Genomic DNA, 14,512 nt, shown 5'->3' with positions numbered 1-14,512 from the left:
TTGTGAGACTGGAAGTGCAAGACATTGTTTATTCATAACACACTTGCATATGATGAATACAGGGAAAATGGACACTGGCTTTTAGAAGGAATACAATTTGCTTCTGTGGATGACCGGGAGTTGGCTGCAGGAGTTCTTTCTCCACAGCCCGGATATAACTTGTTTTATCTTTGTACACTTCTTTTGACGTATGGGGTTACCTCTATTGTGTTCCTGGAAGTCTTCTTTAAAACTGATCCATTCTTATTATCCAGCAGAGGGAGCCTGTTTTGTAATTACCTGTGTTCCAGGACAACTCCAGCAGAGGGAGCTTGTCTTGAACTTACCTGTGAGACAGGACTACTCCAGCAGAGGGAGCCGTGTTACAGGACTACTCCAGCAGAGGGAGCCTGTCTTGTTCTTACCTGAGTTACAGGACTACTCCAGCAGAGGGAGTCTGTTGGAAAGTTACCTGTGTGGCAGATCTACTGCAGTAGAGGGAGCCAGGCTTATACTTACCTGGGTTACCGGAATACTCCAGTAGAGGGAGCTCAACTTACACTAACCGGTGACCCAGGACAGCTCTAGGGAAGGGAGCTGACCCTGTTCTTACCCGCGGACTGACTCACTTCAGTTGGAGGACCCTTGGACTTCTTTTTTATCTCCATTTCCTGATGTAGCTAGAGAGGGTTGAAGAAGTTAGTTAGTCAGTGGCCCGTACAGGGCGAGTACTGTGACAGAAACTGCTTATTTGATGTAAATATTGTAAATAAAAGATACTTGCCTGCAAACGTATTGAGTCTGTGCCAGTTGGTGGAACGTGAAAGCAGTAGTTCAGAAACATGTGTCTACTAGATCTTTTACTATATATATATATATATATATATATATATATATATATATATATAATGTATATTAGCTCAAAGAGCCAGCTGCCCAACGTTTCGATATGTTGTACATATCTTTCTCAAGGGAGCTTGTGTTTGAATCAAAACATTGGAGGTATTTATAGGGTTTTGACGGCACGACAACTACTTGTTATTGTTTACATTCAAATCCATGATTTAATCTTACATGATGTAATGGTGTTCTATATATTGTGACATCATTTTTACTTCTATCTTTGAATCTGTATTAATTCTAATTAACACTACTTTATATAAACTTATATTTTTATTATATCATGCAATGCTGGCTCTGAGGATCAGTCTAGATTTGGCCTCCCCAGCACATCAGCATGCACAACTTTTGAATGAATTTTGTTTATTTATTTAAATGTTATATATTTATTGAAGTTAATTAGTTCATTCTTTTCTGTTGAGTCCCGCTGGCATAATCGTGTTCAGTCTATTTATCCATTTACTTTCTTTTATTCTTCTATATGTCGCATTGTCTAATTTGAGCTGTTCTAATACTACAGACTTTACATCATTTATGTCATGTCCCTGACTGGTGAAGTGCTGTACTATTGGTTCATTCATTTTTTTATTTCTAATTAATGAAAGGTGGTTCTGAATTCTTTTATATAAAGTAGTTCCAGTCTCCAACATATTTGATTTCATCACATTTTTCACAGGCTATTCCATAAACAACATTGCTCTTTTTACAGTAGGTATTAGTTTTTAGTGGATATGTGGTGTTCTTATGTTTAATTATATTTTTACTTTTGTCTATGTATTTACACACTTTACATCTACTAGTGCACATGTTCGTAGAACCTATTTTGTCAATTACTCTTATGTTTACTGTGAACTAAAATATCACCTAAATTAGCTTCTCTTTTGAATGCTACAACTGGGGCCTTAAGAAATACTTTTTTTAATTTTTCTGAATTATGTAGAATCCGCAAGTGTTTCCAAACTATTTTAGACGCAGTGGTCGGCCAAGGAAACTTACTGCAGCAGATGAAAGACACATCATGCTTACTTCCCTTCGCAATCGGAAGATGTCCAGCAGTGCCATCAGCTCAGAATTGGCAGAAAACAGTGGGACCCTGGTACACCCATCTACTGTCCGGAGAAGTCTGGTCAGAAGTGGCCTTCATGGAAGACTTGCGGCCAAAAAGCCATACCTCCGACGTGGAAACAAGGCCAAGCAACTCAACTATGCACGAAAACACAGGAACTGGCTGTAGCAGAAGGCAGTTTCTTCGCCGAAGGGCTGGAGAGCGGTACACGAATGAGTGTCTGCAGGTAACAGTGAAGCATGGTGGAGGTTCCTTGCAAGTTTGGGGCTGCATTTCTGCAAATGGAGTTGGGGATTTGGTCAGAATTAATGGTCTCCTCAATGCTGAGAAGTACAGGCAGATACTTATCCATCATGCAATACCATCAGGGAGGCATCTGATTGGCCCCAAATTTATTCTGCAGCATGACAACGACCCCAAACATACAGCGAAAGTCATTAAGAACTATCTTCAGCGTAAAGAAGAACAAGGAGTCCTGGAAGTGATGGTATGGCCCCCACAGAGCCCTGATCTCAATATCATCGAGTCTGTCTGGGATTACATGAAGACAGAGAAGCAACTGAGGCTGCCTAAATCCACAGAAGAACTGTGGTTAGTTCTCCAAGATGTTTGGGCCAACCTACCTGCCAAGTTCCTTCAAAAACTGTGTGCAAGTGTACCTAGAAGAATTGATGCTGTTTTGAAGGCAAAGGGTGGTCACACCAAATACTGATTTGATGTAGATTTTTCTTCTGTTCACTCACTTTGCATTTTGTTAATTGATAAATATAAACTATTAACATGTCTATTTTTGAAAGCATTCTTACTTTACAGCATTTTTCCACACCTGCCTAAAACTTTTGCACAGTACTATATATATATATATATATATATATATATATATATATATGTTCCTTTTAATATCAAAAGACATCCTCCTTATTTGGTTGGCTTCGTTACATGTATAGATGTGGTTTAACAATTAACTAAAACATATTTGATAGGGGCTGGTAGAAGCGTCATAGTAAACTTCAAAGCAGGCAACTATATATCCAAGTATTCTCAGTTAAATCCAGTCTAGGAGGACATCACTCCACGAAGGGGCCTATCGGCAGCTTTGATATAAAATGCTCAGCAAATACCTGACAAGCAGGCAAATCCCAAAAGTATGTTTGGCGCTCATCTTCTCTTTCAGGGAACCAGGGTTACATCCGTAACCTATCGTTCTCCCTGCTTTAACTGCACACTGTTGTCTACCTATTCACTGACCACCAGAACCCTCCCGCATAGCCGGCCGCTACAATATGTACGTGTGTATATATCCTATGCATATATCACCCCAAGTCTCTAGCGTTGGATAAAAAAAAAGCATCTTGAATGACTAATTAATAATAATAATAATAATAATAATAAGTATAATAGGTTTATAATTAATATATAGATGCACTCAAAAATGTTTAGCAAATAATACATTCCATAGGAAAGTGCTGTGTACTATCCTTGTATAATTTTAAATTGAATATCATATTTTCCAGTCTGGAACATCGTTATTAATGTCATTTATCATATTTTTCCACCATTAAGAAAATAGTTTACAAATATTTATCATATGCAAACATTGGGTCTTGTACATTTTTTTACTTGTGCAAGTTTGTGGTGGACTTCTCATTTTGTCTTGTTCAACGTGAATTGTTTTATTCTTTTTAGAGAAATTGATTGTCCATTTCCAGTTTAAGTTTGCAAGAAAAGAATCTGTAATTAATGGGAAATGTACCTCTGATTGCAATTGATTGCACCAGTAACAAAATCTGACAGCGTACCACTTTCTGACATTACACAGGTCCAGTTTTAGTATGTGTACCACATTCCAACAATGTACCACTTTTTAGCACTATACTGGTACATGGAAACACACACAACCTGAAAGTACTACCAAAAGAGTGAGAAAAAAGTGAGACTTATTTTTCATTTTCCATGGAAATTGAACCAATGTTGACCGAGGAAGCCTTTAAAATAAACAGGCAAAGCAGCTGCTCAAACCTGTGGGGCGGATATCAGCTTATGTCATACAGCACCCTATACAATATTCTATACTGTATATATATATATATATTTAAAAAAAAAAAATATATATATATATATATATATATATATATATATATATATATATATATATATATATATATAAATGATTTTTGTTTTGGATTTTAAAGAAATACTGCAGTTATTGCATTTGAAATCAACAGATTGCCTGATGAAGAGTATAAGAGCATTCACAAAGTAAAGGCCATCCACAGAATCCACATATTGAACCTTGTTTTAAATACAGCTGCTTGAAGCAATCTACTCTACTTACCAATGTGCATTTTCTTTTTTTCTTTCTTATATAGGGGTTGGTGTGTGGAGATCCCTGCACAGATAATGTAACCACTGGAGCAATCCACATTTGTTATTCTAGTTGACCTAGTTTAAATCTTGTTAAAAAAAACAACAACAACATTTTGACAAAATACTTTATGCTAGTGTACACAAGACCAGTCATTATGAACATAAAAACCCCATTAAAATCCACAACAATCATGAGGGTGTAACCCTACTTTAGTGAAATATACTTCCAGGTTACCGTTAGGTTCGTTGGGAGACTGGTTTCATTGATTTGCACAATAGTAACATACCGGTAATCTAAAGAAATAATTTGACAACAAGTGTAATTACTGTTCTTGCATATGACATTTATCTTTTTTTCTTAAAGAAAATAAAAACAGTAACAATATTAAATCATCATGCACATCACCAATTGATACAGCACAAATAAGCACAATCCACAGTTCACCGTCCATTCATTTATCTACCCAGTTAGGTTTATCCTACCACTCAGTTCAATCCTTAGGCCAATAAAATAATTGAAATGAAGTCGTTGCAGAGAGTTGGTTCACAGCTGTGGATAACGTTGCTGCTGAATAGCTGTTACAATATCATCAGTCCTGGTAAGAAGGAATGGTGATGGCTTCTCGGTCAAAGAAACGTTTCCCCCCAAAAAAACCAACCTACATATTGGAACACACATCATTATGCAGGTCTAAATAATTTTCACTCGATATACAGTTAAACAATCGTTTTTTTCTTTTAACATTGCAGATTATTCATAGTGTATTTTTCTTTCAGTTTAATTTTCCAGTATACTATCAACAAAAAAGAAATGTGCGTTTATATAAACCTTTTGTCTAAAACAGAAATAAAAGTATACAGCATTTCACAAATTCTGTATTCCTCTGCCTTTGTTTTAATTTCTTTTGCAACTGCGTAGTTATATTTATCTTTCTTTTAACTTAAATGATTTCTACAGCATCTCTTTATAAACACAATTTCAATGTGTTTACATTTAATTTACAGGGTTTTTTTCCTTACTATCTGTCAGAATCGTAAGCTTCACTTTCTTTCAATTTAACCAAAACACACATAAGGATTGCATTTAAAATAATACAAAAATAAAATATATCATAGTACACATTCTGTTTACCATTACTGTTCAAAAGCACATAACACAAATAAATTCTGGTTGGTTTTATACAGTATTGCAGAACAATAATAAACAAAAATACCGTTTTTCTTAAGTTATTTTTTAATATATTATAACTCACCAGAAAATCACAGATCTCAGTCCCTAAAGCGTTGAAGTTCTTCAGCTCTTTTCCCAAAGTTCAAGGATTCCTTTAAACTATATATATACATAGGTACACTATATTGTTTGCAAAATAAATCCTAACAACTTGCTGTTGCTTGCGATTTCTTTCTCTATTTACCAAAAATAAGTAAAACGTATTTTCTATTGTTTACACTCTGCTTGCTTTTTATTTATTTATTTCTAAAAAAAATAAAAGCACTATATATTGCTCTAATGACTTGCTCTGTTGCTTGCAATTTACTTTGTCTTTTTTGTCAGTTTTTCTAGAAGCTTCTCTCTAGTGCCTCTAAAAAGATACATTTACTTTTTTCAGTTAGGTCACCTGTTCCCTGCACGTTGTATGCACGTGATTAACTCTGTGTGTGCTGGAACTCTGTTTTAGAGTGTGCTTAACAAAACAGGGTTACAAGGGTCAAATGTCAATTTTATCCGTCTATCTTTCATTACAGAGTAGCATGATCCAGCAATAATCTTAACAAGGGAACTGAATGTTTTAACCGCCAACCATATGATTTAAAAAGAACTAAAATGTGCTAAATACTTTGGAAAATGCCTGTTTCTTTGGGGAAACATCCTACTTTGTTGACTTTACCGGCCTAATACCCTTAAATTCTATTTTATATTATGGAAAGTTCAGTATATGTCAGTTCCTACTCACCTGCTTGCATTGATTTCTCATTTTTCTTGTCCAGTTACTGTACAAAAAAAAAAAAAAAACATACATAACTAACAAACCATGTCATTAATATGGAGCACTACATGTATATGAAAATTAAAACATATTTTAGACAAATACAAGTTAAAAGGAAACAGCCAACACTATTTCTCATCAGTTATTAACTGAAGCACAGAAAAGAAAACATGCAGACAAATTAGGGCTTTCTATTGCCAGTTTAGATTTATTATTATTTTATTTGCTTAAATCTGAATAAAGCTATGGCAATGGAGTTAACAAACCTTCTTGCCAAAATACTTCTAGTGAACCTAGTGCATTAGTGCACATACAGAACAGCAGTGTCTACAGTATGTGTCTGGTATTATTATTATTTGTTTACTTAGCACAGACGCCTTTATCCAAGGCAACTTACAGAGACTAGGGTGTGTGAACTATGCATCAGCTGCAGAGTCACTTACAATTACGTCTCATCCGAAAGGCGGAGCACAAGGAGGTTAAGCAACTTGCTCAGGGTCACACAATGAGTCAGTGGCTGAGGTGGGATTTGAACCGGGGACCTCCTGGTTACAAGCCCTTTTCTTTAACCACTGGACCACAATGATTAGTGTAAACAAAGATTATCAATATATTACACATACATACATACATATATATAAGGCTGTAAGAAAATCGTGATTTTTTTATCAAGTAGTTGTGGCCGCTGCGTAATAAAGTTGCAGTTTCGGCATGGTCATAAATATAAACAGTTTGCACGTATATACTTGCTTTCTGGATGGATTTTTGTTCATTTGTTCAAAAACAAGAAAAAAAATACAAACAGATAACCAGAACATAAGTTCTTAAGACTCCCTCTTTATCACCATTTGAAATAAAATGTTTTACGCTGTGTTTCATGACAAGAGCTGCAACTAAAAATAATGACGCATAACATACAGTACTTGCATAACAGTAAAAGCTCACTCACAAAATTGAACAGCCACTACAGTATTTGCAAAATGCACAAAATTTAACAGTAAGTACAGTACTTGCATGACACATTTAATACGGTACATCTTTATTGCATGGGCCACAAAGTAGGCAATTTTCTTATTTCTGATAACATTATTATTATTATTATTATTTATTTCTTAGCAGACGCCCTTATCCAGGGCGACTTACAATTGTTAGAAGATATCACATTATTTTTACATACAATTACCCATTTATACAGTTGGGTTTTTACTGGAGCAATCTAGGTAAAGTACCTTGCGCAAGGGTACAACAGCAGTGTCCCCGACCGGGGATTGAACCCTTGACCCTCCGGTCAAGAGTCCAGAGCCCTAACCACTACTCCACACTACTGCCCTGCCACTACATTCCACATACAGTATGTCTATAAATCCATATTTAGACATATACATTATGTATACATGCATATTTATACAGGATACAGTATGTCAATCAGCTAAACTGAAAGTGTCTGTGTATGTGTACAGTATTTGTAAAATCTGGAACTACTGTATATCTATTCCATCAATTCTTTTTTTGTATGTTTTGGTGGTCCCCGTTTTTGCAAAAACATCAGACAAAATGTCTACAAAATGACTAGTGTTGTCAAAAGTCTAGATTATTACAAAGCGGTATATACACACACTTTGGGAATCATCCCTGCACGTGTAGTCTGTGTATTAGCTCCTAGCTTGAGCTTTTGGACCATGTTTCTGGAGTCTAGGCCTACATGTATTATTTCGATTTTTTCTTGACTGTGTCTCCAACTTGGTTTTTCCTTTAGAGGCAATTGCTGTAGTTTCATTTTGTTTCTCCAATGCTTTAGCATTTTTGTCCAAACATGAAAACCTATTTTCCTCCATGTCTTTCTTCTGTTGCTCCCATTCTTCATCCGTGTCATCCAAAGTAATGCCTCTGGACTCTGCCATCTGCCGGTAATCCTTGCTCTCAAGTTCTGCTCTGCAACGAAAAAATACATTATGCTTAAAATGATCAAAACATAATTATGATTCAGAAATACTAAAAGAAAAATAATAAATTCAAAGACAAACATTATTTTTTTTCCCCAGTGGAGAAATGTCCATTTAAATTATTTACATTACTTTAATATTTTAGCACTAGAAATTGAGGGTTCAGCAGTTATAGATGATTGATAAATCAAACTGTTAAAAATATACTGTTATTACTTCTTACACTTCTAGAAACTTAACACATTCTTTATGTCCATATATTGCTGCAATTCTTGCAGGTGTGTCACCAAACAAGTCATCCTTGTCAACAGGAGCATGCAGTGAGTGTAGCATTCTGAGGACCACCAGCCTTCCTGCTTCAGCAGCAAAATGAGCCGGAGTCCAGCCAGTGTCAGTCCTAAGGCAAGCACGAGCCCCATGCTCTACCAGAATCCTTACTGTTTCAGCTTGTCCTAAAGGATAGCAAACGAACAACAGTATTACACAGTGTGAAAAACAGTATCACATAAATCCTAGCCTTTTATTTTAACTAATTCGAGTAAGCATTTTAGATCCTAGAGTACCCATTGAAGAGCAGTTCTTGTGAATATTACAGACTCAACAAGAACAGTATTGTGCCTAATGATCCAAAGGGTTAATAGCTCCAAAAAAAGTTCAGCCATAGACAGTGATATATAATAATGGCCTGTCGAAATAAACACCTGGTTTGAAGAATGATAGCTTATTCTTATGCTCTTAAAACACCTTGCATGGGGCTCCCAAGTGGCGCATCCAGTAAAAGCACTCGCGTAGAGTACAGGATGTACCCTATAGTCTAGACGTCGCCGTTGAAGTCCAGGCTATTCCTTTGCCGACCGTGGACGGGAGCTCCCAGGGGGCGGCGCACAATTGGCCGAGCACCACCCGGGGGGAGGGAGGGTTAGGTCGGCCAGGGTGTCCTGAGCTCACTGCGCACCAGCCACCCCTGTGGTCTGGCCAGGTGCCTGCGGGCTTGCCTGTAAGGTGCAGGGCTGCGTTGTCCTCTGACGCTGTAGCTCTGGGTGGCTGCAAGGTGAGTCTGCAGTGTGTAAAAAAGCAGGCGGCTAACGGCACACGCTTCGGAGGACAGCATGTTAGTCTTCGCCCCTCCCGAGTCAGTGCAGGGGTGGTAGCGGTGAGCTGAGCTCAACAAAAATAATTGGACACTACTAAATTGGGGAGAAAATAACAACAACAAAAAAACACTAATTGGCGACTACTAAATTTAAAAAAGACTGTATGGACTGTAGAGTACCCTCTCACCTCTGCATAATGTTACTGCCACTTGCTTTTGTTCCTGACCTGGAGCTCTTATGTATGAATAGCTTTTTATTTGTATGTTGTCCATGGTTCCTAATAGTTACAGGTACTTTGCCTTGCCAAGTTTCTTGAAGACAACAATCAATGGTGGTGATAGTCTGGGTTACCAAAACCACATGTTCTTTTTTTTTTTTTTTTTTTGGTGGGCTAAGCGGTTTCCTGGCCACTCAGTTTTTTTACCCTTTTGTAACAGATGACAGTTAAACTTTTTGCAAAACAACCACCCTACAAGGACTAATTAAATGGAAAACACAGAAGAATTATAGTGGGGCATACCGGTTAATTGGTTTGGTGTGTTGAGTGGAGTTATGTTTCCTAGACTGCACTAGCAGTCTGTTGTTTTGAGTGGAGTTATTTTTCCTAGATCTCTTTACATATCTGCATTGCTGAAAGAGTTGAAACACATTATAGACAAAAACTATGGTATCTACAATCTGATATATTGCTTCAGAATATTAAAATGACTAAGGTTCCCAACCAGTAATTATATATATATATATATATATATATATATATATATATATATATATATATATATATATATATACACACAGTATATATATATATATATATATATATATATATATATATATATATATATATATACAGACGTGCTCAAATTTGTTGGTACCCCTCCACAAAAAACGAAGAATGCACAATTTTCTCTGAAATAACTTGAAACTGACAAAAGTAATTGGCATCCACCATTGTTTATTCCATATTTAATAGAAATCAGACTTTGCTTTTGATTTTTTATTCAACATAATATTGTAAATAAGAAAACAAATGAAAATGGCATGGACAAAAATGATGGGACCGCTAACCTAATATTTTGTTGCACAACCTTTAGAGGCAATCACTGCAATCAAACGTTTTCTGTAGCTCTCAATGAGACTTCTGCACCTGTTAACAGGTAGTTTGGCCCACTCTTCTTGAGCAAACTGCTCCAGCCGTCTCAGGTTTGATGGGTGCCTTCTCCAGACTGCAAGTTTCAGCTCTTTCCATAGATGTTCGATAGGATTCAGATCAGGACTCATAGAAGGCCACTTCAGAATAGTCCAATGTTTTGTTCTTATCCATTCTTGGGTGCTTTTAGCTGTGTGTTTTGGGTCATTATCCTGTTGGAGGACCCATGCCCTGCGACTGAGACAGAGCTTTCTGACACTGGGCAGTACGTTTCGCTCCAGAATGCCTTGATAGTCTTGAGATTCCATTGTGCCCTGCACAGATTCAAGGCACCCTGTGCCAGGCACAGCAAAGCAGCCCCAAAACATAACCGAGCCTCCTCCATGTTTCACTCTAGGTATGGTGTTCTTTTCTTTGAAAGCTTCATTTTTTCATCTGTGAACATAGAGCTGATGTGACTTGCCAAAAAGCTCCAGTTTTGACTCATCTGTCCAAAGGACATTCTCCCAGAAGGATTGTGGCTTGTCAATATGCATTTTAGCAAATTCCAGTCTGGCTTTTTTATGTTTTTCTGTCAAAAGTGGAGTCCTCCTGGGTCTTCTTCCATGGAGCCCACTTTCGCTCAAAAAGCGACGGATGATGTGATCAGAAACTGACGTACCTTCACCTTGGAGTTCAGCTTGTATCTCTTTGGCAGTTATCCTTGGTTCTTTTTCTACCATTCGCACTATCCTTCTGTTCAATCTGGGGTCGATTTTCCTCTTGTGCCCGCGCCCAGGGAGGTTGGCTACAGTTCCATGGACCTTAAACTTCTTAATAATATTTGCAACTGTTGTCACAGGAACATCAAGCTGCTTGGAGATGGACTTGTAGCCTTTACCTTTACCATGCTTGTCTATTATTTTCTTTCTGATCTCCTCAGACAACTCTCTCCTTTGCTTTCTCTGGTCCATGTTCAGTGTGGTGCACACAATGATACCAAACAGCACAGTGACTACTTTTCTCCATTTAAATAGGCTGAATGATTACAAAATTGGAGACATGTGTGACACTAATTAAAGAAATGAATTAGTTTGAAATATCACTATAATCCAGTTATTTATTATCTTTTGTAAGGGGTACCAACAAATGTGTCCAGGCCATTTTAGAATATCTTTGTAGAATAAGCAATAATTAATTTATTTTCACAGCTTCTTTGCTTTATTCTATGACATACCAAAGGCATGCAAGTATACATGATAAAATAGCTTTTAATTTCATCACTTTTCAGGAGGAATGAAGCATTATTTCAATGAGCTGTAAGGGTACCAACAAATTTGAGCACGTCTGTATATATATATATATATATATATATATATATATATATATATATATATATTGATTTCTACCTTTGGAAGCAGCCCAGTGTAGAGGAGTCCTGCAGTCCCAATCGATATCTTTATGATTTGGATTACATAAACCCTTTTTCAGAATATCTTCTACCAGATCACAATCTCCTGCAGCTGCAGCCTGGTGTAATTCAGTCATCTCTGACGTTTTTAACTCCAAGAAAGCAAAATAATTGTTCACCTATCAGAAAAAAATATAATGAAACTGCATTTACTACTGTACATCATCCCATAGTTTTATAATGCCCAAAAGTAGTTAGCTGTAGATATAGATTCTACCTCCACTTGTCTGCCACAATACACTCCGAGCCAACATGCAGCATCTTGCAGCAGTTGGAGGCTATAATTAAATAGCACATTTAAGCTTGGTTAGAAGCAGCACAGGAAGGAAAGTAAGGATTTATTTTTACCTTTTAGTGTTTTTCCTATGCTGATAACACTATACTGATGGAAGCCATAGCCAAAATGTTTGTCTACCTGAGTTTTAGTTCAGATACCTTAGAGTTCATATCTTCAACCTACCTCAAAAGCATATTCCTTATTTTTATTTTAAATTGAAATGTGAATGTTCAGTGAGGTAACAAGGAAAAGTCCTGGTAACTAAGGCTTCAATTTAAAGTTTTATAAGGGAGTTTAACTTGAAACTAATTATCAAAATTGAGAAAGTCAATGTTCAACACCAGACCTACTGGAGTAAATATGTGCTTTTCATGCCAGTGATAAGATTTTTATGAAGGGAGTTCCATTTGTGCATATTAATTACTGCACTTGGAGGTGTTTATGCACAGCAACTAGTTTTGCAACAAAAAATGTAGTTGAATAAGTACTGTAAATGGGGCACTTCCTTCAGTTATGTGTGATATAATCACACAAAACCACAATTCTGACAGCTGTTACTTTCACATGAAAACATACTGCAGCGCCAGCATGTGTAACTCTCACACTACAAACGGCAACATTTCTTTTACAGGTAACCACGTGGGATGCTGTTTATACCAATAAAGCATTTGTCACAGTCATCTGTAAAGCAAGACATGGCCCATGAGCAAAAGGGGAGTGAAAAAGATGTGTGTCCCCCCCAGACAAACTTCATTCACAATTTAGATATTTCACAAGAGTGGATATGCCACCACTTTACTTTTCGCTCAAACATATTCAAAAGGAAATGCCAAAAAATATAAAAGATAAGTATTGTCAATTGAAAAGAAGCTATTTATAAGGGTGTTCAACTATCTATTTATCAAGATTGAAAAAAGTCAATGTTCAGCACATACTGCACACAGTCCCACTGGAGTAAAATGCATTTTTTTCTTTGTTGCAGTGATAGGTTTGCATTGCATCTTAAAATTCACCCTATAGACTACTTTTCTTGGAAACCAACCTGTATATTTAAATGTCTTACAATGTATAACCCTGGTTCAGAGCCTTCATTTGTGTCAAGTGTGTTTGTATTTGTGCATGTTATTTACTGCATTCTGAATCCAGTAATATAACAGGGTTGTTTTGCACTGGAAAATGTGTTGTTAAATAAACTGAGGCACTTCCTTTTTGTAATTTCAGAGAAGTATGATAAAACCAGAAAGCAGTTATCTAAAAATGCTGATTCACTAGCACAGTGTAATCTTCTAGAAGCAGTTGTTTGTGTATTATCTCCCGCTCTGGATGAAATCCCCTGCACAGGGGGTGTAGTGGAGTGTGGGTGTAGTGGAGTCTTACATTGTTCTGTCTACACTACACCTGTCCATATATCTTTAGAACCTATCCAATTGTCATGAAACCTGATATTAACATAACTGAGAAAATCAGATGCTGGGGGTCTACTGTATGGGGGTGTCTGTCTGTCCGTCTGCATGTCACACTCACATCTTGTGCATATTTCTGGTGAATCGAATTGTGATTAAAATATATTTATTGCCAAGTTCTGTTGTATATCTGGACATACTGTTAATATGTTATAAACGTGTTCACCACACTAGCTGCAATTTTGAATTTAGGCTCTGCTGCAGGATGTATTAGTGATATACAGTACTTGTTTTCACTTGAAAATATGCCTTAGCACGTACAATTTGGAATGATCTAACTAAATACAGCAACATTTCTTTTAACTCCATGGGATACGTATAATGGGATCGTTTTACAGGCAAATGTATCTGACTATATTGTAATGTCCCCTTTTCCAGTAGTTATGGAACAGGGATATACACATGAACCGGTGTTTCGTCGATTTGTTTTCTGTATGTAGTTAAATGAATGCTTTATGCACAGTAGCAGCAAGTGAAATGTAATCATTTTAAAAGTTTATTATAAACATTTTAGCAAAATACTTTATCTGTGAATGATACACATTCATACATACATACATACATATGCATTGCAATCGTATACAAAGAATATGGCCTTAGGTCTAATCAATATACTTACAATAAATAGTTAGTGTAACACTAGCGACGCTCCCTCCAGATCCTTGTTTTGTTGAGTAAACCATGGAAACGAGCTCCTTCCCCTCCACATGTATTTGAAAAGCTACGGGTGCCCCGCGTGACAAAAATGGAAGTTGCCTGGATTTCATTCTGTCTGAAGGTGAAAATGTGTGTTGATTTTTTTTTTTTTTTTTTTTGTAAAAAAAATTATGACGAA

General features: G+C 36.6%; 1 protein-coding gene across 3 annotated transcripts; it reads right to left on the bottom strand.

Moving 5' to 3' along the window:
• Positions 1-4,198: 4,198 nt before the first annotated feature.
• LOC117402257 (ankyrin repeat domain-containing protein 66) lies at positions 4,199-14,444 on the bottom strand. 3 transcript variants are annotated; one of them, XR_009328654.1, is made up of 6 exons: positions 14,297-14,444; positions 11,876-12,056; positions 8,467-8,695; positions 6,744-8,232; positions 5,566-6,304; positions 4,200-4,971 (listed from the first exon to the last, which is right to left on the bottom strand). XR_009328654.1 is itself a non-coding variant. In XM_034003226.2 (4 exons), exons 2-4 carry the CDS (start codon positions 12,012-12,014, stop codon positions 7,953-7,955), a joined length of 648 nt encoding a protein of 215 aa, XP_033859117.1. In that variant the 5' UTR covers positions 12,015-12,056; positions 14,297-14,444; the 3' UTR covers positions 6,325-7,952. The 3 variants fall into 3 exon arrangements, 1 of the variants encoding a protein (XP_033859117.1); XR_009328653.1 differs by having other exon boundaries at positions 4,199-6,304; XM_034003226.2 differs by lacking the exons at positions 4,200-4,971; positions 5,566-6,304 and having other exon boundaries at positions 6,325-8,232.
• Positions 14,445-14,512: the final 68 nt, after the last annotated feature.

The sequence above is a fragment of the Acipenser ruthenus genome, chromosome 5 (genome assembly GCF_902713425.1).
Source record: "Acipenser ruthenus chromosome 5, fAciRut3.2 maternal haplotype, whole genome shotgun sequence".
Classification (NCBI taxonomy): Eukaryota; Metazoa; Chordata; class Actinopteri; order Acipenseriformes; family Acipenseridae; genus Acipenser; species Acipenser ruthenus.
The sequence above is the reverse complement of the archived record's forward strand: the minus strand, read 5'-3'. Positions and strand labels throughout refer to the sequence as shown.

Coding starts and splice junctions, on each gene's coding strand:
- LOC117402257 (XM_034003226.2), bottom strand. CDS start 12,014: ATGACTGAATTACACCAGGCTGCAGCTGCAGGAGATTGTGATCTGGTA. Junction 8,696..11,875: donor ACACTGGGCTGCTTCCAAAG/GTAGAAATCAAT, acceptor GCTATCCTTTAG/GACAAGCTGAAACAGTAAGG. Junction 8,233..8,466: donor TGTGTTAAGTTTCTAGAAGT/GTAAGAAGTAAT, acceptor TTTTCGTTGCAG/AGCAGAACTTGAGAGCAAGG.